The sequence below is a fragment of the Eptesicus fuscus genome, chromosome 17, assembly GCF_027574615.1.
Source record: "Eptesicus fuscus isolate TK198812 chromosome 17, DD_ASM_mEF_20220401, whole genome shotgun sequence".
NCBI classification, from domain to species: Eukaryota; Metazoa; Chordata; class Mammalia; order Chiroptera; family Vespertilionidae; genus Eptesicus; species Eptesicus fuscus.
In genome coordinates, this window is record NC_072489.1 from 15,322,956 (window position 1) to 15,347,393 (window position 24,438).

General features: G+C 49.7%; 1 protein-coding gene across 1 annotated transcript; it reads left to right on the top strand.

The window, feature by feature from the left end:
* The first annotated feature begins 2,835 nt into the window (after positions 1–2,835).
* On the top strand, positions 2,836–24,438 carry DUSP29 (dual specificity phosphatase 29). The gene is made up of 3 exons (XM_008145494.3): positions 2,836–3,032; positions 15,266–15,486; positions 24,194–24,438. The coding sequence occupies exons 1-3, from the start codon at positions 2,836–2,838 to the stop codon at positions 24,436–24,438; spliced, it is 663 nt and encodes a 220-aa protein (XP_008143716.2).

The following is a 24,438-nucleotide window of genomic DNA, read 5'->3' on the forward strand; positions in this document are numbered from 1 at the left end:
TGCTGGTGGGAATGCAGACTGGTGCAGCCACTGTGAAGAACAGTATGGCATTTCCTCAAAAAATTAAAAGTGGAACTGCCATTTGACCCAGTGATCCCACTTCTAGGAATATATCCTAAGAAACCCAAAACACCAATCAGAAAGGTTATATGCACCCCTATGTTCATAGCAGCACAATTTACAATAGTTAAGATCTGGAAACAGCACAAGTGCCCATCAGTAGGTGAGTGGATAAAAAAGCTGTGGTACATTTACACCATGGAATACTGTGCAGCAGTAAAAAAGAAGGATCTCTTACCTTTTGAAGCAGCATGGATGGAACTGGAGAGCATAATGCTAAGCAAAATAAGCCAGTCAGAGAAAGACAAATATCACATGACCTCACTCATTTGTGGAATCTAATGAACAAAATAAGCTGATGAACAAAACAGACCCAGAGACATAGAAGTATGGAACAGACTGACAAATCTCAGCGGGAAGGCGGGGGAGGGTGGGTGGATGGGTGGTGGGGAGAGATTAACCAGGGAATTTATATGCATATATGCATAGCCCATGGACACAGATGATAGTGTGGTGAAGGCCTGGGGCAGGAGCATGCAGGATAGAGGGGGTCAATGGGGGAAAAAACGGGGGACATCTGTAATGCTATCAACAATAAAGATAAACTTTAAAAAAATGAATGTTCGACGTGTTTCAATCCACTGCAGTTGTTTTTTCATGTTCAAATTGTCCCGTTTTTGACAAGTCAGAGCCTCTTCCAGTTGTGTTCTGAGTCCTTTTGACAGAGTCGGTGGTCTTTGAAGCTACCAACCCATTTTTTGCATTCTTCAAACCCCTGGCCTGCCTCTCCTCACAATGAATTCTGCAATTATTTTTCTCAGAAGACTAAGACCATATGTTATAAACATCCTCAATTTAGTTTTTCTCATCTGTAAAATGGAGCTAATAATAGCACCTACCTTATAGGGCTGTTAATTGACTTAAGATTAAATGACTTAATAATCATAAAGCACTTGGAATAGTGCCTGACAGAAAATAAATGCTAGATACATATATATATATATATAATATGCAAATTAAGGAATTAAGGCCGTAACGGTCACAACCAGCTCAGGAGGAGGGGCCTGGCGTGGGCCCAGAATCTGAGAGAACAACAGACAGGGTGGCCCGCACCTGGCCCTGGAGCCAGAGAGAACAACCCCCCCGTGGGGCCGGCCCCCAGTCCCAGCCCCACGGCCCCGGCACTGGGCTGCTGGGGCTGGAGCTGAGACACAAACTCACAGAGGGGCCGGGTTCGATTCTGATCAAGGACATGTATCTAAGTTGCAGGCTTCTCCCTGGCCAGGGCCAAGGTCAGGGCTCATGCAGGAGGCAACCAATCGAAGTGTGCCTCTCACATTGATGTTTCTCTCTGTCTTTCCCTCTCTCTTCCACGCTCTCTAAAAATCAATGGAATAATATCCTCATGTGAGGAAAAGGAAGGAAGGAAGGAAGGAAGGAAGGAAAGAAGGAAGGAAGGAAGGAAGGGCATATCCTATGAAAGAGACATCTTGAAAATGCCTAAAGAAAGTTGTCATTTTTTCGTGGTGAAGGGACTAGAGTCCGTGTTGATGAAAACACCTCGGCTGCGGTGGCTGGCAGTGGCAGCAGCAGCGGGGTGATGAGGGTGGCGCCTTCCCCTGATCAGCCCAGTTGCCTCCTGCAGAGGGAGGCCAGACTGCGGCTTAGGCCTGCTTGGGGAGCGGGCCTAAGCTGTCAGTAGGACATCCCCTGAGGGCTCCTGGACTGTGAGGGGGGCAGGCTGGGCTGAGGGAAACACCCCCCCCCCCAGTGCATGAATTTCGTTACGGCGTCCTGGCCTAATTTGCATATTACCTATGAATTTCATGCACTGGGCCTCTAGTTTGTTAATAAATAACCTCCGTGTCTCTCAGCCACTCTGCCCTTTCCTCCTTCCCTCCAGCCTCAGAGCTTGAGATTCCCTCCCCAGGCTGAGTGTAGACGCATCAGTCACTCAGCTCAGGGATCCACAGTGAATGCCTTTCCTTGGGGATGGGAACTCGCCTCCAGCATTCCACTCGCAGAGCCTGACAAGCTCTCTAAATACATGTTGCAACCTGCACCCCCAGCTTTCCAGCCAGGAACATCTCTCCTGACGCCCTGGTCAGTTAACACCCTGCCAGCGTCCTAGCGTAGGAGCTGCAAACATTGACTTCAACTGTTCTAACAAGTCGATGAACACTCACACAGCCAAGTTTCCTTCCACCCCCAGGCTCCTGAAGCCCTGAGAATGTGCTTGGCTGCCCAGATGACACAGGCTCGGGACTGACAGGTGTGCCCTTTTCTTGGGCACCAGCTCCCTGCTGATGTCGAGCATCACAGCCTGCAATGCCAGGGACCTTCTGGGACTTCCTATTTGAGTTCAAAATGGCCCAAGTCAGCAGATTCTGGTCAGATAAAGGAAAAAGGAGGCCCCAAAGAAGGGGTAACATCTAAAAGAAAGGAGGCCAGGGGCTGGCTGCCTGTAGGGATTGCTGTCCTGGGTCTGCTGCACCCACCTCAGCCTGGGGTGGAGGCCCCAGCACACTTGCCCTGGAGAGACTGGAATGTGGGACGTGTTGTTTAACTGCCACCGTGCCTGCCTTGTCTACCTTTGGGGCCTGGGAAGAGGAAGCAGAAGCACAGCAGGCCTGGGAAATATCTGCCAAATCTCAGCATCAGCTTATTCCCACCTCTTCCCGTAAAGCCCATTCCCTACCTCTGTCCCCTGCTAACCCCGGTCCTGACCTTCTCTCATGACCAGCTGCAGAAAGGAGAACATCCATTGGCTCCAAAATGACATCCCGAGAACCGAGGACGAGCCTCAAGAATGCCTACTCATCTGCCAAGAGCCTGCTGCCTAATGCGGAGGAGGTGGGGGCCGAAGACTACTGTACCCCCGGAGCCTTCGAGCTGGAGCGCCTCTTCTGGAAGGGCAGTCCCCAGTACACCCACGTCAACGAGGTCTGGCCCAAGCTCTACATCGGGGATGAGTAAGTGCCTGGCCAAGCCCAGGAGAAGGCAGCAGGCCCTTCCCCAGGTCACACCTCTTGCCACCTCCAGGCCATGACATTTTGCTTTTTAGATTGGTTGTTCTGTGACTATAGTTAGGGCTGGGTTTTTCTTCATATTACAGAAAACTCAGGAAAGGGGCTTAAGCAAGATAGAGGTAGGTTTTTAAAATATATATATTTTATTGATTTCAGAGAGGAAGGGAGAGGTATAGAGAGATAGAAACACCAATGATGAGTGAGAATCATTGATCGGCTGCCTCCTGTATGTCCCACACTGAGGACTGAGCCCGCCACCTGGGCATGTGCCCTGACTGGGAATCAAACCGTGACCTCCTGGTTCATAGGTCGATACTCAACTACTGAGCCAGGCTGGCCAGGTGAGATAGAGGTTGATTTTGCTTTCACATGAACGATGTACAGAGGAAGGCAAGCTGGGACTGGCATGGGTCTCCAGGGTCATTGGGGACTCAGGCTCCTGCTGCACCATCCTGAGGGAGAGGCTTTCCTCTTCAAGGTTTCTGCATGGGCTGAGACTGCTGATAGGGCTCCAGTCATCATCTGTAGGATCCAGATTGCAGGGAGGTAGAGGGAAAGTAAAAGCAAAAGGGTGTCTTTCCAAATAGAAGTCCTACCCAAGACTTCCCCTGCCCCTAGCTGCAAGAGAGGCTGGGAAATGTAGTCTCTTATCTTAGCTGGGTATAACACCCACAAGAGGCACATCAACCTATGTGTGGAGAAGCAAAAGGTAAACCTAGCAAAGTTCAGGTTGCTGTCCCCTTCTCTAGATTTTTATAGCCACCATTCCCCATTCCTTAAACAATTGGGAAGCTCCTATTGTATATAATCTATATATATAAAAGGCTATATATACACTGACCATCCAACCATCCAGTAAGTATGATGTACACTGACCATCCAACCATCCAGTAAGTATGATGTACACTGTCCACCAGGGGGCAGATGTTCAATGCAGGAGCTGCTGAGCTGCAGTGACTTGGCAGCGGCAGTTCTCGGGTGACGCACCCCAAAACCAGAGAGGAGGGAGCCCGATTCCTCACGGGGCCACGTGATTCCACCTTCGGCCGTGAGTTATGTTGTTGCTGGAGCACTGTCATCCCCGAATCTGGTTTACTGCGCACTTGTGTTTGTGTTCCACACCCTGTACCACAGCAACTTTGCAGAGTGCCCTCTTGCATTCTGGGATGCCTCGGGGGATGTCGGAGAGCCGGTTTCAGCCCAATTCCCACAGACCAGACCAAGGGACCCCACCTGCCGGAGGGACCCCCGTTCACTTCACAGATGCCCTTCGTGCCGTAGCGCCGCCCCAGGTCCCGCCCCGCCGGCCACCTTCTAATTAATTTCCTTTCAATGTGCATGAATGCATGCACTGGGCCACTAGTACTAACAATCATGATGCCTATGATTTACTGAATACTTTGTGCTAAGCATCTTGCATATACTATCTCATTTTATTTTCACTAAAGCCCAATGAAAGAGATCATCTACTTATCCCATTCTAAAGATAAGGAAATTGAGGCTCAGAGCAGTTCATTAACTCACCCAAGGTCCACAGCCCTGTAGGCGACAGAGAACTGGGATTTGAATGTAGTTTTGCCCAATCCAGAAGCTTCCATCTTAAATCCTCCCTCTACCCCCAGGATTCCGGCTCATGCTCCATCTCTCAAAGGAGCAGATGGTGCAGGGCCTCTGCATGTGCGATTTACACACACACACACACACACACACACACACACACACACACACACATCATGCTGCTTAAAGCTTAGAGATAACGGTCTAGTCAGGGGAAATCTAGGGATAGCCTCCCTTGTCTGTTTTTTCTTACTATTTTTAAATTGAAAAAAGTTACAAAAAATTACATGCCCTTCTGTACTAAATTAAATTAAATAGAGGGTTATAAAAATAAACTGCATAATCGCCCTTTGTTTCTCTTAATTCTACCACGGAGTAACCAGTATTACATTTACTTGCATATGTCTACTACTTTATGTATACAATTGCAAACATAAGCAAACATATACACACATATAAAGGGTTTTTGTTTCTCTCAACAATTTTTAGGGGAAAAAAGATTCATATTATATATACACTATTTTGCATTTTAATATTCCATAGTATAGTTGTACCACAATTTATCCAATCATTTCCCAGTTGTGAATATTAGGGGAGCCTAAGTGAGAGGTATGTAGGGACTCTATACTGTTTTCTTGTTGTTGTTAGTTTGTTAATCTTTACCCAATGATACTTTTTCCATTGGTTTTTAGAAGAGCGAGTGCAAGGGAGGGAGGGAGGCGAGGGGGGAGAGACAGAGAGAGAGAGAGACATCAATATGAGAGAGACACATTGATTGGTTGCCTCCCGCACGCACCCCGACTGGGCCAGGGATCAAACCTGCAACCCAGATACGAGCTCTTGACTGGGAATTAAACCCATGACCCTTCAGTGCATGGGCCAATGCTCTAACCACTTAGCAACCCTGGCCAGGCTGTTTTCTTTTCTCAAATAACAGCTTTATTAAGGTTTAATTCACAGCCCATAACATTTTTCACAGGGTGAAGATTAAATGAATGAAAACAAATGAAGTGCTAGAGTAGTAGCTGGCACATAGTAAATGCTCGCTAAGTGCCTGCATGATGGATCTGAGTAAGCATCACAGAAGAGGTCAATCAGGCTTGGCTTTGGAAGCTGGGTAGCATTTCACCAGAATTCCAGGCAGATGGGGCAGGATGGGAAGAGACATAGGGGTAAGGAGAAATAAGGTAATTTATCTGGAATTTAGGGGATGGATATGGTAGAAAGGGCACTTTCAGAAGACCTGGGATGAAGCCAAATTCTACCACGGTGTGGTCAGCTTAGACAGCCGGGCTGCAATAACAGGTGACCCCAACATCTCAGTGGCCCACCACAATGATGGCTTGTGTCTCACTCAGATGTCCTATCCATGGAGGGCAGGTTCTAATTGTGCTGCATGTCCACTTTATTCTGGGACTCGGGACCCAGGCGGATGTCCACACTTCAATGGCCAAAGCAGGTCCATGCCAAAGCCTCACATCGATAGGGCAGAAAAGTGTAACCTTCCCCTAGGGAGGGGCAGCAAATATTCTAAGTGATAGCACACCATCTACCACAGCCACAGTCTACGGCAGGGGGCGTGGCTCTGGGCAGGTCCCTTTACCTTTGTGGGCCTGTGTCCTCATCTCTAAAAATGGTTACTGAGCCTGGTGGTGTGGCACAGTGGTTGAGTGTCCACCATGCATCAAGAAGTCACTGGTACGATTCCCGGTCAGGGCACATGCCCGGCTTGCAGGCTTGATCCCCAGTAGGGGGTGTGCAGGAGGTAGCCGATTAAAAAAAAATTTTTTTTAAATGGTTACTGAGAAGAGTCCAAGTAATATGGACTATGAAAGCATTTTATAAATTATGAAGTACTAGACAGATGAAAAAATTATTAGTACTGTTACTTAGTGAGAGGGAAACCTGGGGAGCTAGGTCAGGGCCAGCCTGTGGAAGGCTGAATGCCAGCCGCGGTGCTTTATGCAGGAAGTGAAACTGAGAGTGTCTGAGCAGGACACACAGTGCCAGACAGTAGGCTTTGATGCAGTAAGATATGCTTCCTCCCTCCACCAAGAAAATGTCACTGCCCTTTCAGTTCAATCCAGCTCTGCCTAACTGAGCCCCAAACGCGCATGCACAGGCTGGGCAAGTTCCACAGTCAGTGTGTGACCTGTGTGCACGGCGTGGGGAGGAGCCAAAGTCAGCACGACTGGTCTTGTCCATCTCTGTCCAGGGCCCCTCCCAGATGCCCACTTAACAAGGTTAATGAGACTCCCAGATGCTTAGTGAGAGCGCAATGGATTCCACTGCCAAGGCAACCGCACGGAGGTTACAACCCAGCTGAGGGCAGGCATGGCGGCCTGTGCTCCTTGGTCTCGAACCAGGGAAAAGCTCAGAGCTGGCTCCTCATGCACAAAGCCTCAGTTTCAATTTGATATTTGCACTTAGGTTGAGTTCTTCCTTTCCCTAAAGCACCCAAGGTTTTTGAAAGCTGAGTGCCAGGCTCTGGAAGTTAGGGTGGTCAGGACCAGGAGTGAGGATGGACATCCCAGGGCAGCCAGAGCCTCCGGCTGTTCCTGGAACCTAGACTGGTGATGCCTGGAACCCACTGGGGACCAGACTTACTCCTACAAAGCAGCTCACTCTTTCCCCGTCCTCTCTCCTCAAGGGCTTCTTTCTGGAGAGAGGCAGATGGCTGAGCATCTGCTCTGGAGCCACAATATCAGGGTCAAATACCGGTTTCCACGTGGCCTTGAGCAAGTCACTCAAGCTTTCTGAGCTTCAATTTCTTCACCTGTAATACGTGGATTCCATGAGTTCATATATATGACATTTAGTGCAATGCCTGACACACCCAGTAACTACTATAGGTCAGGTAAGTTCTGGTCATTTGAGTCACAGTGTGAGAGGAAGGTAAACGGTTACCATGCTTTGCCCCTAAGAGTCCCTCTTTGCTAAGAACACCCCCTGGTTAAATTTTCCCCATGAGATGCTATCATGAATCCAGGGCCAGGTTGGAAGGAAGGTCCCTCCTAACGAGCCTTCTCCAGTCTGTGCACCAACTCACTCCACAGACACCGTCTTGGCCTTCCAGGGACCCAGGTGACCTAAGGCCCAAGGAGCCATTGCCACATCAAAGCCCTTTGGGCCTGTGAGTTTCAGAATTTCTAAAGCATGTTCTCAATCCCAGCTTATTCCAAGGGGATTCAGCAAGTGGGGTGCCTGGTGACTCCAAGTCCCCATTGCTCACCAGCTCCACCACCACAACCCAGTAAAAAGAGGCCACAGATAGGAGAGGAAGTGGCTGAGTCAGTAGAGGGGATGGGTTCAAGCCAACCAGTCACCTTTTGGATGTTCGTGTGGGGAAGTCTATCTCGCTCAAGCCACAGCTCCCCTGTCCCCACACATTTCCTAAAGCTTGGTGGGAGTGTGAATCTGCCACAAGTAAGAGCTGTAAGGTCAGCGTGGAGTAGAGCAAAAGCCATCAAGCAGGATTCAGGGCCCAGAGTTCAAACATCTTACTGTTCTGGGACTCAGTTTCTTTATTTGTAAAATAAAGGGATGATTTCAAAGGTCCCTTCCAGCTCTGAGATAAAATTCTTTAAGAAATGTCCTATTAAATAAATTAGGCTTTATTAGATTCAAGCACATACTTGTTTTATTACTTTTAAGCCATTTAAATTAGATTCAAATTAGGTTAACCAAGTGTTGCCCTCCAGAGATCCAGGGACTGGCGTCAATGATGAGATAAGAATAATTCATCACCTCTTATCAATCAGCAGTCCCTAAGTTGGTGCTTCCGCAGTGCTTGAGTATGCTTGAAAGCACTAAATTTCTGTAATTTAAATATTCTCACTTTAATCTCATTGACATCTTTCATTTGCTTAGCAAAACCTTTTTTTCTTTTTCCCCCATAGTCAGCAGGAGGGAAAATATCCTGGCTACTGTCAAAGTGATTGCTAATTCTCAGGCAGAGCAGCCTCTGATAGCAAAGCCCGGCTGAAACAGGATAATTGAGAAATCTCTTCCCTCTCACCAACACCAGGGCGCTGTTAGGCTGCTCTGCTGCTTGAATGGTGGGGGCCAAAAGCAGCTCCCCATTTTTCTTAAAACTCCAATTGCTGCCAAGGTGTGGCTTTGAGGGTTATCAACATCTACAGCTGCCCCTGAGCTTGCTTTCCAGGTGTCTCTCTTGCTCTTCTTGCTTTTCTGCTCCCAACCAGACCAACTCCCTCAAAAAGAGGCGTCTCCAGGGCTGGTTTGTCCCAGAGAAAGTCAGGAAGTGAAGTGAAGGCAAATCCATCAGCTGAGACAGTCCTCAGCCTGAGACAAGGCCTCTCACTGGGATGCCAGGACAGCCATGGCCTCTCTCCCCCAAAGAAGGAACTAATTCAGCCTCAAGACACCAAGTAGAGCTGAGATTTGACTTGCATCCAGGTTGGGCCACGGCTAGTTATGGGGTGCAGCCAAAACACAGCCTAGACTGACCACTTAATGTCCTGAATGTTACCCGGAAGAACTAGGAAACCTGGACTCTGAACCTCAGGCACGGTGAGTGGGGAGAGATTTCTAACAAGAGTTAAGAATGCCAAGGCCACCTGAAGTCTTTGCAAGAGTCCAACACTCCCGAGAACTAAGGAAATAACATCAGTAAAAACCATGGTAAACATTTACATTATCAAGTGAATATATGACATCTTCATCACGGAAAGTTTACAAAACAGAGAGAGAAAAAAGAAGGCAATTAAAGTTTCCATTACCCATAATCTCATTACCCAGAGACAACCCCGGATCACGTTTTGCTGTACATTTTCTATTGCTCTCCCCGCTTGAATTTATCTTTAACCTTTCCTATTGAACAGTACATCACTAGACTTGACAAAACTCCCTTAAGGAAAGTGCTGCCAGTGTAATTCATTCTATTTAACAAAAAGAGGAAACTAAGGGTCCAGAGCTTCGGTTGTGTCCGTTCATGCAGCAGTTTAAGCTTATGAACACCAGCCAGGCCTGTATGCTCTGAGGGGCCTCAAAACGGAACAGCTTCATCATCAGCAAATAATAAGAGCACCCAAGAAACTAGAAAACCATTGGCTCTCACTTCATAGCAGGTGAACTGACTGAGATAAAAAGCTAGAAATAGGCCTGGTGTATTAAAATCCACCTGCAAGGAACAGGTGTGGTCAAGGAGAATGCCACCACAAGGTCACGTCCATGAAATGATGTGAGACCACAATAGTGTCGCATGCATCAGAATAAGTAAGGTGCTAGATTGCAGGATACAGGCCATAAGCACACAGGAGTCCATAATTAGGTGCAAGAAATCAGTGGGCCTGCCCTAGCCCGTTTGGCTCAGTGGATAGAGCACTGGCCTGTGGACTGAAGGGTCTCGGGGTTGATTCTGGTCAAGGGCATGTGCCTGGGTTGTGGGCTCAATCCCCAGTAAAGGGCATGCAGGAGTCATCCAATCAATGATTCTCTCTTATCATTGATGTTTCTCTCTCTCTCTCTCTCTCTCTCTCTCTCTCTCTCTCTCTCTCCCTCTCCCTCCCTCTCTGAAATCAATAAAAATATATTTTTTAAAAAGAAAGAAATCAGTGGGCCCTCACAGACATGATGGTGGAGAGAACCGTCCAATCATTAGTGGACTTTCTTCGATGCTCATAGCAGAATCCTGGCCACAAGGGACCAGCTGGTTTCTCCTGCCAGGAAGCTGTGGGAGGGCATGCACAGCTATGTTCATGCATGTCCGGCCTCCCTTCTGCGCAAGAGCAAACACCTGGGGAAAGGGGGCTTTCAGGCAGGTGCTGAGGTATGTAGGCTGGGAATCAGGAGAGCACCAAGGGGTCTGAAAAGATGGGATGACAGGAGTGCTGCCCAAGGAGACTGCCCCACGTAGAGTGATCTTAAAGGGTGGGGGGTTGAAGCAAGCTTCCCAGAGGATCTCCAGAGGAGCTGGAAGGAAGCGGGGCCAGGCTAAGGAAGGAGGGAGGAAGGGAAGTCTCTGACTGAGGCAATTGGGCTTTGTAAGAAGAAAGTCACTTCCTTGGCCCCCTCTAATCTGGTATCAGAATCCAGAGCTAGGCCAGGTTCACAAGGAGGGAAAGACGCTACAGAGAAATGGGTCAAAAACAACTTCACAAATGCACTGCCTGAGTCCAACAGATGTGGAGAAAATGTCCAATCTCGGCCAAAATAAATGAATGAAAACGAGGCACCATTTTGTTGGTGGTGTTTTGTTTTGTTTTTGAAATTAGCCAATAAAAAAAGATAAAAATGGGAATCATTTGAGCAATCTTTCTAGAGAATAATTTAATAGTGAGTATTACATGTATTAAAAATGCTCATACCGCCGAAACCGGTTTGGCTCATTGGGTAGAGCGTCGGCCTGCGGACTCAAGGGTCCCAGGTTCGATTCCGGTCAAGGGCATGTACCTTGGTTGCGGGCACATCCCCAGTAGGGGGTGTGCAGGAGGCAGCTGATCGATGTTTCTCTCTCATCGATGTTTCTAACTCTCTATCCCTCTCTCTTCCTCTCTGTAAAAAATCAATAAAATATATTTTTTTAAAAAAATGCTCATACCCATTGACCCAGCAATGCCATTTTAAAAAATCTCTTCTAAGGGTCTAATCAAGATGTGCTCAAAGAAATACAGCCAAGTTGTTCATTCATAGTGTGTTTCTTATAATACCCACCAAATCCCTTCCAGGATAGTGGTAGAGAGGGAGAGGGAGAGAAAGAGGGAGAGGGAGAGGGAAGACCAAGCCCAAAATAGGGGCTTGGTGAGGTAGAATTGAGATTTACCTGTAGAATGGAACAGCACAGAGCTACTGAAGCTCATAAGTTGACTTAGCAAGATGTTTACAATATATCACCATGTCAAAGGGGGTAAACTGTATATAGTGTTATACCCCCAGGCAAGTCTCTATATAAAATATACAAATCTATGCATAGAAAAACAACTGGAGGATAGTATATCAAACAGCAAATAATCTTTATCTCTGGGGGTTAGAAGTACAGGTGATCTTGTGTGTGCGCGCACATGAGGGGGTATGTTTTCCACATTCTGCATCAATCATGTATGATTTTCGTAATTAGATAACATTATTTTTTAAGTGAACAGATTGCTTACATCTAGGAGTTTTCTTAAACAACCAGAAACAAAGGCTCTGGCATCATCTAGATTCTGGAAGTAAATGACTAGGTCTGTTTTTCTTCTGAGCTTTTCTCCTTCTACAGAGGCACATTTCTTAGTCTCTTTCCCACATCACATATCTGAGCAGGTGGCCTTAACACAAAACAAAACAAAACAAAACAAAACAAAACAAAACAAAACAAAACAGAAAACAATATAATGCCAGATAGCACTCTCTCTCACCCCCTACCTCCACACCCAATAATTGCTGAGCGAGGCATCCTGGCCAACTGGGGATCTGCCTCCATCACAGCCGCTGTCTACTGACTCACTCTGTTGATTTGTGGGTCTCCATTCTGCCATTGGTACTCTTCTGAGCCCTTGATTGGACTCTGAGTGCACCAAGCTAGGGGGAAATCCCCAGAGCGGTGTGTGAGGACACCCCCTCCACTTCCCAGCCCAGGTAGCCACAGAGCCCTGAAAACCTGCCGTGGGCCTAACACACCCACCAGGTCTAACCCTCCCATGAACCCTTTTCTCCCTCTTGGACACCAGGCAAAGCCAGCTCTGTCGGGTGAAGGTAGAGATGTCATGCAGTGAGTCTTGTTGCATCTGTACCCAGATCCTCGACCCCCAAGGCAGCAAAGTGCAAAGAGTTATTTATCCAAACTGCCATTTGATTATATGGAAACGCAGCTGCTGAACCCAGAGAGAACAGTCTTTACCGTGGATAGAAACTTCCTGTCAAGGACAGTTAATTTTAATTTTTCCACTGAGCTCAACCTCAAAGTGAGGTTGATTGCTACTCAGCAAGATGGACTGCATTAGTGGAGCCTTTAATTGAGCGCAGATCTATATCCCAAAAGCATAATGTTTGCTGTATACATACTTTGAGACAAGAGGAAAAATGAAAAGCAGACCTTTGTAAGGAAAAATTGAAAGCAGAATGTGTTCCATAATCAGGATGGCAGCACAAAGGCCAGCTGAGGCGGGGGGTGGGGGGGCCTTGGTTGCAGTCCCCACCTCCCTACTCGTCAGTTCTAATGGGCTATTGGCAAATGTTCCTAAAAGCTAATGCCTGTGTGTAGCTCCCTCTTTCCCAAACACTGAACTCCATCATAGCTCCTCTCATGGCAAACAAAGACGCTCCAGGAAACCAGCGTTGGATGAGGGGCCTCAGCGAGGGGCCCCGGCACGTGTTTCCCCTGCAGGGCTCCTCGCGGCCAAGGGTGCTGATCCATGCTGGTCTCCATTATGGCCATTTCTGTCCACGTCCTTTTACCAGTGGCCTCGAGAGGAGTCCTCAGCTGGAGCATAAGGCCACTTTCGGCCTCTTACTCTTATGGTTCCAGACCCTCGTCACCTCTTCCCTGAGCTGTGGAACTGGTCTGTGTGCTACTGAGAAAGATGTCCTCTTAAAGCTGGGATGGGATCCCCCTTCTCAAACACTATCAAAAGCTCTCCCTGACCCCCAAATACAGACCCCGGCAGCCAAGCACCTCCATGATCAAATCCCACACTCCCTCTCCAAAAGTCCTCTCACATCCTATGCTCTGGCCAAACCAGTCCCCTCCTCCCTGTCCCCATTCCCAACCCATCAGCAAGTCTCCTGTGACAACAGCCTAGTCCAGTGGTCGGCAAACTCATTAGTCAACAGAGCCAAATATCAAAAGTACAACGATTGAAATTTCTTTTGAGTGCCAAATTTTTTCAACTTAAACTTCTTCTAATGCCACTTCTTCAAAATAGACCCGCCCAGGCCGTGGTATTTTGTAGAAAAGCCACACTCAAGGGGCCAAAGAGCCTCATGTGGCTCGCAAGCCGCAGTTTGCCGACCAGGGGCCTAGTCCAAGCCACCGTCCTCTCTTGGCTGTACAACTGTGACAGCCTCCAACAGAGGTCCCGCTTCTAATTTTTTTGCCCCTCTCCAATCCCTCTCCACACATCAGTCAAATGGATCTTTAAAAAGGTAAACAATGCTCACCCCTTCCTTAAAATCCTCTGTGGCATGTGTCATTCTATCACACTTAAAATTAAATCCAAACTCTTTCTCCTGCGGCCTACAGGGCCCACCAGGACCCAGCCTACCTTGCCGAATTCCTCTGGCACCACTACTTCCCTCATTATCATAGTCATACCCGTTTTCCTCCTGTTCTTAGCACTTGCTGTTCCCTCTGCCTGGATGGAATACTTTTCCTCCAACTCTCCCCCTACCTCGCTTCTTCTCATCCCTCAGTCTTCGCTGGAACGCCACCTCCCTGCAGAGGTCGTCCCTGACCACGCTACCTGGAGCAGGACCCCAGTTGTCCTGTGCTGCTCTTACTGCTATCTGAAATGATCTTGTTTATTCCTTTGTTGTTCATTTGTTCTCCCCTGTGGAATCTAAGCTTCCTACGGGACCTTGACTAATCTGTTCATTGCTGCAGCATCAGTACCCAGGACAATGCCTGGCAATAATAGAATCTAAATCATTATTTGGGGATAAATGATTGAATACAAGAAATAGTAAACTTTTCCCGAAAGGCCTTTATTATCTCCAGCTGCCATTCCTTATATTGTGCTGCCTTCTTGGCCTGGCTGGCCCTTGCCTCCCTCAGCCCCTCCACGGCCAAAGATCGCCATTTGAAGTAAGGCGGCTCAAAAGCCCCTTTCCCTGAGAGTCTCCCTGAGCGCTCTAAGCAGAAGTAACCCCTGTGTCCCATGCCCCATGTTCCAAGGCCACGTACTTCAACATGACTTTACCCTGTGCCTGGAACGTCGTGCCTAGAAAGACAAAGCTGTAAACCAGAAACTGACTTCACTGTGGGCCTCAGGAACGTCCCCAAACCAATTCAAACAACAGGCTGCTCCAATAGCTCTCCTCGGAACACTGCTTTGCCCAACTAGGCAATGATTCCTTATCAAAGCAAGGACTTCGCATGGTGTTCACCAATCCCGTGAGCATCAATACCAAGAATTTTGCCCAATCCCAATCCCAATCACATCCTGCACTAAAAGACCTGTCTTAACCCATTCCTTCGAGCCCCAACCTCCAAAGCCTATAAACAGCCCAGGGCTCAGAGAAGAGGCCCCAGGCTGTGCGCAGGTGGCCCTCTGCCCCACACAGCTCTGCTCGATGAGCGGGCGATCCGGAGGCCCGCGGGGGGGGAGTTGGCTGCTGACAGCCCACTCCTGCGACCACCAGTGTCCACACCAAGCGTGTCTGTATTCGGTGAGCGATGGAAGGACGCACGCACAAATGAATAGCCTCCTCCCCCACCCTCCCACCCCTTCCCTTCTCCAAGCATCCTAGCCAGAAACGAGAAATGGCACAGGTGCCCGAGGGGTCCATGAGCGCAGGCTTTGGACTAAGGAAGTCCTTCATTTCAATGACGAGGCCTTATTTTGGAAGCCAGAATCCCCTGCAGAGACCAGTGGGCTGCCTCCTAGCCGCCCCCCGCCCCCCGTGACCCCAGTTCCAGGCCAAGGAGCCCACAGCCCACGGCCTCTCTCCTGTGCGCCCAGGGCCACGGCGCTGGACCGCTATGGGCTGCAGAAGGCGGGCTTCACGCACGTGCTGAACGCGGCCCACGGCCGCCGGAACGTGGACACGGGGCCCGACTACTACCGCGGCATGGACATTGAGTACCACGGAGTCGAGGCCGACGACGTGCCCACCTTCGACCTCAGCGTCTTCTTCTACTCGGCGGCCGCCTTCATCGATGGTGCGCTCCACGCTGATCACAGTAAGAGCCCCGCCCACCAACGGCCCCGCCCCCGCCGGAGGCCCCGCCCCCGCCCCTCGGGAAGCGGGTTCCCCTCTCAAAGCCGACCCTGCGGGGGTTCCATGTGGATGAGCTGGAAAAGTTTGAGCCCCTGGAGGCTGTAAGCCTGCTGGTGGAGTTCAGGCTTTGATGGCATCAGCATTGGCCTCGGCCTCGGGAGGGCTCCGAGGGGAGGCCTTTAGGCCGAAGTCTCCTCCCTAAGGCACGTCAGCCATCCTGCAGAGGAGCGGGGATCTGGGAACCCTCAAAGCTGGGATGCAATTGTGCCTGTGCCCAAACCCGACTAACAGTCAAAGGTTTTGATGCCAGAAAACCCTCAGGCAGCTGACTTGAGTGGAAAACCTGTGGAAAGACTTCAAATTCTCCTGCCAACCAACCAAGCCCACAGCCTCCCTACCCCCTCATCCACCCGACCCTCCCCAAGTCCAGTAACACGCATTCTAGCGATCACCTAGCCTTTATAAGTGGCAAACTATATTTGAGACTGCGCTTTGCACCTGTGATGTCTGAGTTTCCCAGGGTTAATTTGAAATCACCGTGCTAGTCCTTGCCCTCAAAATGCAGTTTTAGCTGCCCTAATCCAGGGAAAGGCTACCAGGCTATTTTGGGGAGAAGGACACACTTTAGGAATGCGTCGGGTAAGACAATATGCAGTTACTGCTGCAGGATGGCATTCCATAGAGGCCAGAGGGACTTCACCTCCCTAATCTGTGTTCTGACTTCAGCCCCATGTGGCACAACCCTTTATGGGGCCATCCCATAATGTAGGGTATCCAGTTACAGTAGTTCCCTCCTCATTTGCAGTTTCACTTTCCCTAGTTGCAGTTACCTTCAGTCAACCACAATCTGAAAATATTAAATGAAAAATTCCAGGAATAAACTATTAATAAGTTTTAAATTGCATGCCAGTCTGAGCAGCGTAATGAAATACCACAGTGTCCTGATCCATCTCGTCAGGGATATGAATCATCCCTTTGTTCAGCATATCCATATGCTCCCTGCCCATTAGCCACTTAGTAGCCATCTCAGTGATCAGATCGACTGTCTCAGTATCCCGGTGCTTGAGGTCAAGTACCCCTATGTTACTTAATGGCCCCAACGTGCAAGAGTAGTGATGCTGGCCATTCAGATACACCAAAGAGAAACTGTAAGTGAAAAGGCGAAAGTTCTTGAATTAATGGGAAAGGGAAAAAAGAAAATTGTATGCTGAGGTTGCTAAGATCTTACTGTAAAGGAATCTGCTATCCGTGAAACTGCGAAGAAGGAAAAAGAAATTCGTGCTAGTTTTGCTGTCTCACCTTAAATTGCAAAAATTAAGGCCACAGCGCATGACAAGCTTAGTTAAGATAGAAAAATCGTTAAATCTGTTGGTGGAAGACAGAACAGAAAATGTGTTCCGACTGATGCAAGCTGTTGCACCTGAAAGCACTGAGCCTACACAACGATTTCGGCAAGGGTTCCCCTGAAATGAGTGACACCCAGCCATTTACTACAAGTAAGGGATGGTTGCACAGATTGAGGAATAGGTTGGACTGAAAAACGATAAAATTACTGGACAGGCTGCGTCTGCCAATAAAACAGCTGCTGCCACATTTCCGGCAGAGTTGAAGAAGGTGCTTAGGTTCCGTCACTGTCTGTGGTTTCAGGCAGCCACTGGGGGTTTGGGAACACATCCTCCACGGCTAAGGGGGGACTACTGTGCTGAAAGCTTTCTTAGCACAAGTGGTTGGGATCACAAGGCTCACTGCCTGACCGAATGGCCTGCCTCGGGAACTTGCAACCTGTGGCTGGGCCGGGGCCAGGCCTTGACGGCCGTCCCAAGGTGGACCTGGGCCCACAGCCAGCCACAGGCACCAACGATGCGTCGTTATGTTGGTTCACAAGCAATGTCCTGATGAAAAAGGAAGTCATTGGAGCTGAAGTGCTCGTATTCGGGGATGCTTCATTTCAAAGTCGCTCTTTTATGAGTCTATTTATGGGCCATCTTCAGGGCTGTGCACATTCTGGGTTTCCAAGCAGGATCAAAAAGCAACTGGACTCTGACTCATCACCACGAGGTAAAATTCGCCTCGGAATATTTGAAGTTAACTGAAAACATATTTGACATGTAACACACACACACACACACACACACACACACACACACAAAAGCTACAGTACCACCACCCAATCCTTCAGTTTCACTTGCCATGACTATATCTTTGGCCTTCCCCTTAATGGAAGGTGGCTGGCAGGCTTTGGAGAAGACAGGGCTGGGTTCAGATTCACAGCTTAGTACCAATGTGATTTCTCTGAGCCTTAGTTTCTGCATCTGGTGATAAAAATATTTACCTTGAAAGATTATAATGAGGCACAGCAGTAACCGACATAAAGCACTTAGCACAGAACCTGGTGCACAGCAGGCTCTCAGATGTGTTTGATAAAGAGAGGTCGTGCACCGTGAAACACACAACCACACCAGCACATGCACATCATCATCATAAAGTTTCCAATCCCCAAAGAAAAAAGGACATTCCAACTTTGAACTAGCATGATAGGCTCACACGACAGCTTGTTTTTGGTTCCTGGCACACGAGTGTAGAGTCTGCCCACACGGCGGAATCAGGAAAGAATGGGACCCTCGCGTCCTGTCTAGGCCTGGGCAGATCACAGAGCTTCGATGTGGAGATGTCGGGCTGGTGTGGACAGTGACTGGTAGACCAGATGGTCGAAAGCACCTCACAGAGAAAGGGTCAAGAGGGAAAAGTGTATGCCCATCTGGCGTGGCTCAGTGGTTCAGCGTCAACCTATGAACCAGGAGGCCACAGTTCGATTCTCGGTCATGGCACATGCCTGGGTTTCGGGCTTCATCCTCAGTGTGGGGCGTGTAGGAGGCAACACATCGATGATTCTCTCATCATTAATGTTTCTATCTCTCCCTCTCCCTTGCTCTCTGAAATCAATAAAACATCATTAAAAACAAAAACAAAAAATAGTCTCTCTAAAAAAAAAAAAAAACACAGAGGAAAAGTATATACCAAAGCCAGAGAGTATGCAGGGGTGGGGGACTAGACTGTGGGCTGGGGATGGGGACCAGGACGTGGCCACATTGCCAGGTGGGAGGCTGGGCTCCCTTCTCAGCACCTTGTGCGCTTACATTTTTTGTTGTTGTTGTTGTTAATCCTCACCCAAGTGTATTTTTTCCATTGATTTTTTTTTTTTTTTTTTTAGAGACAGTGTAAGAAAGGGAGAGAGGAAGGGAGAAGGGAGAAGGGAGAGAGAGAGAGAGAGAAACATCAATTGATTGCCTCCCACACGCACCACGACCGGGGCCGGGATCGAACCTGCAACCCAAGTATATGCCCTTGACTGGAAATTGAACTGTGACCCTTTGGTGCACGGGCCAATGCTCTAACCACTGGGACACACCGGCCAGGACTGTGGGCTTACCTATTTAAAGACTTCCCGGAGTTGAAGACTCAAAGTCCTACCCCCTCAGGACCAGGCAGTGAGCAGGAGCGAAAGAAGCTGGCTGTGTGGAAGCCGCGGGGTGTGGTCAGGGTGCTTGTGGCTAAGTGCAGAGCTCATGCCCCTTCCCAAGGGGCAGCTGCTGCCCAGTCCCAGCCAGCGTTTGTTTTGTGAGAACCAGCGCAAATGTGGTAGATCCGACTTTTCAGGAATTGTCTCCAACCTGGGATTTAATGTAAAAATCACTCGATTTTTAAGTGTTGGCAACACATTGAAAATTTCTTAAAAGGCTGCGCAGGCCAAACAAAAGAAACCCCCAACAGCTGTGGGTGTGTAACCTGTGCCCCCAGTAGACAAAGGAGCACAATGAAAGGCTGGCCAGCTGGGCAGCGGCATTGCCACCGACTCCCAGCGCTGGCCGTGCCTGGGCCCGGACTACAGCATGTCAGGGCCGGGCCCCGCGCATGTTTCTTATTATATTCTTGATGGAAGAGGTGTGGGTGGACAGTCTGGCCAAAAGGCAAGGCATCTCTCTTTCCTCTTGTCTTTCCTCTTCCTCCTTGGCTAGTTGCTGCCCAGGGTACGCTGCTTCCCTCTGCTGCCCCTCAGCTCGGCCTGCTCACTCTTGCGGAAAAGCACTGCTGTGGAGTCACCCAGGGCGTGCACCCCCACCCCGACCCTCCCCTGATCGCTCTTTCTGAGAGAACCCCGCAGGCGATCTCAGTCGCTCTGGAAAGATCTTCGGGATAATCTAGCCCCGTGTCCTGCCCCAGGAGCTGGGGACCCAGAGGAGCCACAGAGCGCATGGGAGGCCCGTGGTGGGAACGCCTGTCACTCAGGCCCCACGGGAGAATCCCCGCCCTTATTTTGAGCACCCGGTGACTTTGCTGTGTAACAAGTCACCAAATATTAGGGAACGTGAGGCATGGCAGCCGGTGATGGGATCTGAAACAACTGGACTTGTCATTCCTCATCAGAAAAACAAGTGCTGACAAAAGGCTGCCCGGGAACCCCACTGGGGCCGCCTTCACCGCTCCTGGCGCGGCCTCCTCGGAGCGACTTGGTGTGGTTTCAATTTAAGGAAATCCTCGGAAAAAATCCCAGGGCAGAAACCAGGAGGCTCTGAAGATCGGACCTTAGTATCACCGCTCTCCTTTCCTTCTTTCCTTTTCTTTATCGAACGGTCCACAGCCTGCTTTAACACCTCCTCAAGGGCCGTTGTGGAGAAGGTGGGCGTGAGCCAGTCCAGGAGGGCTGCTCCTGAGCAGGAGGTTGGTCCCTGGTGCTTCTGAGCTGCAGCCAGGTCCGACAGGTGATGTGAGTCCCCCGCCCTCTGCAGCGCACACGGGCCTGCCCCGCGCAGCTCAGAACCTGCGTGCTCCCTCTTTCCGAGGACTTCCTCCCGAGCCTGGCCGGTTGGGGAAGAAGTATGAACTCTGGCTTTGCACGCTGCTGAGGAGGCAAGTTCCGAGGTCTGAGTGAGAGACAGGCAAAGGGCATCCCCCAAACCCAGGAAGGAGGTGGTTGAGGGAGTGCACACCTGGTGGAGGCTATGGGTGGTGCAGGCGAGGGGGGGCGGGGTTGGGGGGCTTGGCCTGTATGTCTGATTTGAGTGACAGAGGCCTACCTTCTGGTCAGAAGGGAAAATATGCAATTGGGAAGCCGCAGAGATTCTGGATTTGGGTTTTCTTCATAAGATTCAACTTTTGGGAATTCAAGTTTTGGGAAAGGCCTACGGGGAAATATTTCATTGAAATCACCATTTTTTTCCAAACATAGATTGTGACCTATAGTGTGGGTACAACCAGCATTTCTTTTTGAAAAACAGAATAGATTAGAATAGAAAATAGCAGCAGGCATTGTGCGTAGGAGAAGTGCGTATTACTTTGTGACACTTCTGTCTGATCGCACACTTGTGATTCCGATCCCCCCCCTTAGCATGTAAGAGCTTCACCCTGGCGGCGGGTGCCTGGGTTTGAACCACAGTTCAGCCACTTCCTAGCTGTGCGACTTGGACCAGTCCCTTCTCTGCACTTCAGCTGCCTCCTCTGAAAAACGGGGACGATCTTTTATCTGCCTCATCAGGTGGTGAGGATTGGCTACGGTAAAAATGCATAACAACATACTGGGAAGATGTGGCGAGAGGGGAGGCAAAGTTCGTGTTAGCGGTGAATTCTATATAGCGTTTCCGGGAGCCACACAGAAGAGTCTGAAAGCTGCTGACCTAGAAAGTGCCAACCCTGACGATGCGGCCTCCGCCCAGGGCCTGGCCCTGGCTGGTGTCTAACTCCCAGAGAGCCCCCTGCTCTCTCTGGCCAGGGCCCTGGTGGCAACAGGCCAGCTGCAGCCTTCCTGGCCTTCTCTCCCCCCGGACAGCAGTTTCTCACCAGCCTAAGCTGGGCCCCAAAGGGTGGTGCTTAGCAGAGCCCCAGAGCAAAGAGGGAGCAGGGCCCTGAGGGTCTGGGGGAGGCCCTTGACCCCAGGGGGACCTACCAAGCTCACATGGCTGTTGGCATTAATGCCGCCGTCAAAAAAACAAATTTAGTTCCAGAGCTCCTGCTGGGGCTGAGCACCACCCCCACTGCACCCCCACCCCACCCCCTCTCCTTCTTCTCCCACCCGCTCCGGCTCCCTTCCCCCTCCTCCCACTCAGCAGACTTCAGGCTCCCAAAAGGCTTAATGAACTACAGCTTTCGTCTGTTTCGAGCATTTAGTCATGACAGAAAGAATTACCCTTTTTGCCAGGAGAGGAAGAAACGCTTTAGTTATCAGCCGGCTGGCGGGGGGCCAGCAGCCTCTGGAACAGGGTGTGGGGATTAGGATGCCAGAGGTAGACATGCCACTCCAGCCGTCACTCACTCGGGGCCAGCTCCCCAAACCCGGTCCGCGGGAAGGAGTGGCCCTGCTTCTCGCCCTCCTTTCCGGCAGAGGAGGGGAGGCCAGGCTGGTGTAGCTCAGCAGCATGAAGGCTGGGACCCGAGGCCACCGGGTTAGCTTGTGGGGGTCTGTGGAAATGGACGGCGATAAGGTGAATGGCTCTTCATGGAACAACTCTGTGTGTGTGGAGAGGCCATCAGCAGAGTCCTTACTGTCAGGCAGGGTGTGCCAGCCTCTCTGACCAGGTTGGGGGGTGGGGGGAAATCCCTGGCGCCTGGGGTTCAATCCTCTTGGAGTCCTCATGTTGCCATGGCTGCTGGCCATTCCCACTGTCCTGGACATGGTCCCCTGAGGAAGATGGGAGGGACACAGGAGAGCCATGTCCATTCAGAAGTGTTCTTTCCAAGCTGTTGTCATGTCCTGCCGATGCTCCAGAAACCCGGGGATGCCCATGAGTGTCTTCTTGGTCATCGTTCCAGGCCTCAGGCCCGAGACTCAGGAACAGGGACAGCACTGGGGTCCCACAGCTCGAGCTGCCACGCAGCAGAGCGATCGCACAACCAGGGCGGGTGGCCACTGGCCTAGCAGTAGTGGGTACAGCCAGGGGTCCTAATCTCAGCATTGTCTCTGTCCCAAGAGCATGATGGCCAGTGTCCAGCACACAGTAGGGCCTCAATTACATGTTGTTCTGAACTATTTCTAGTGCTGGCCCCAGGTTTCTGAGTGACCTCTGACAGGTCGTTTCCTTCGCTGTAGAGCAGGGAGGATGACACTGGCACCTGGAAGGCTGTATTACGGATGGAATAGCACGGTGGATGCTCACGGTGTGAGCTCTAGAGGCAACTGCTTCACGTCAAGGCTTCGCAGCGGGGCCCAGACACTGCCATGGTAGTGGCGGAAGGGAGCTTTGTTTACGCAGGTTGTATCTATCCGCACTTACCCTATCAGAAAGAAAAACTGAAAAATTCAATACTCACTTTAAAAGGATGAAACACACGATTGGATATTAACATAACGTATTTTTATGAAAAATTATATTTTCCAGATACAGTTTAGGGAGAAGAGGGGTATTAATTTACATGGTTGCAAATCTCTTCAATGCGAGGCTTATTGGAATCCAGTTGGAATCTGATTAGCCTCTGCATTCAGTCTGCTGTGGCACATTGTTTTGGTTGGCGTGGATGAGAAAAATCCAGCCTCACTCAGCAGCCATGTAGTTGGAGACGGGAGGGATGCTCTAAAAGCCTTTTCAGGTAATTGTGGGTATTCTTCTTCGATACTACGCCCACACTTGACAAATGATAGCTTCTTTTTAAAAATTATATATGATTTTTGTTTATTTTTTTAGAGAAAGAGGAAGGGAGAGGGATAGAGAGATAGAAACCCCAATGAGAGAGAAGCATCGATTGGCTGCCTTCTGCACGTCCCCTACGAGGGATCGAGCCCACAACCCAGGCATGTGCCTGGATTGGGAACCGCACACGTGACCTCTTGGTTCATGGGTCGACGCTCAACCCCTGAGTCACACTGGCTGGGCAAATGATAGCTTGTTAAAGGCTAGTTGTGATGTGGAATCTGAAGCCGTATCAATGAACTTCATACTCAGTTACATGAAAACCCACCGGTCTGTCTTAAACTTTGAATGAATGTTTATACCTATGCATGATTCTGTAATATCTTGTATTTGGTCATTTGGAAAATATTGGTTTTCTCAGTTATGCAGAGCCTCCAAATGTTGACACTTTTCACTATACGTTATCAAAAAACACGTTTGTTAACTTCCTCACTCATCCTAACAAAAATCTTCCAAGTATCGGGAAACTGTCACCTTCACAGTGATAGATACAAGTTTTCCAAAACTCTTAATACTTGCCCAAAAGCTTGCATTTTACCACTGGCAATAAAGACCATCAGTTGTTTTCTTTGATGTGGCAGACTGACTTTGTTCACTTTTGAGCCAAAGTCTCCACATACCCAAGTTTAAATGACCATGGGTTTCCTGTCATCCATTCTTTTAAGTGAAATGGTGTCTTATGAAACAGTGGCTAATTCAGCTTGCAACTCAGTCTCCCTGGTGCTTCTCCCAAGATAACCATCGCACTTCGGTGTGCAGCCCACGTGCTTTATGTGCACTTCCCACTTCATCACACAGAATATTAAGAAGTGTAACCAAGGGCTGAAATTTGATAAATTGATTTGTACTGCCCATCAAGGATATTCTTGAGTGAAACTAGCTCCCTCTCCCCCATGCCATCCCCCCTCCCCGCCCCCCAGAGTGCATGCTGGTGGAGAATGCCGTGATGACTAGCATAGCTTGCTGCCTCTTGTCCCCACTCCCTTTCAGATAAGATCCTGGTTCACTGCGTCATGGGCCGCAGCCGCTCGGCGACCCTGGTCCTGGCCTACCTGATGATCCACAGGAACATGACCCTGGTGGACGCCATTCAGCAAGTGGCCAAGAACCGCTGTGTCCTCCCCAACTGGGGCTTCCTGAAGCAGCTCCGGGAACTGGACAAGGAGCTGGTGCAGCAGAGGCGACAGGCCCAGCACAGCGACGACAGCGAGAAGGCCAGTGAGAAGGAGCTGTAG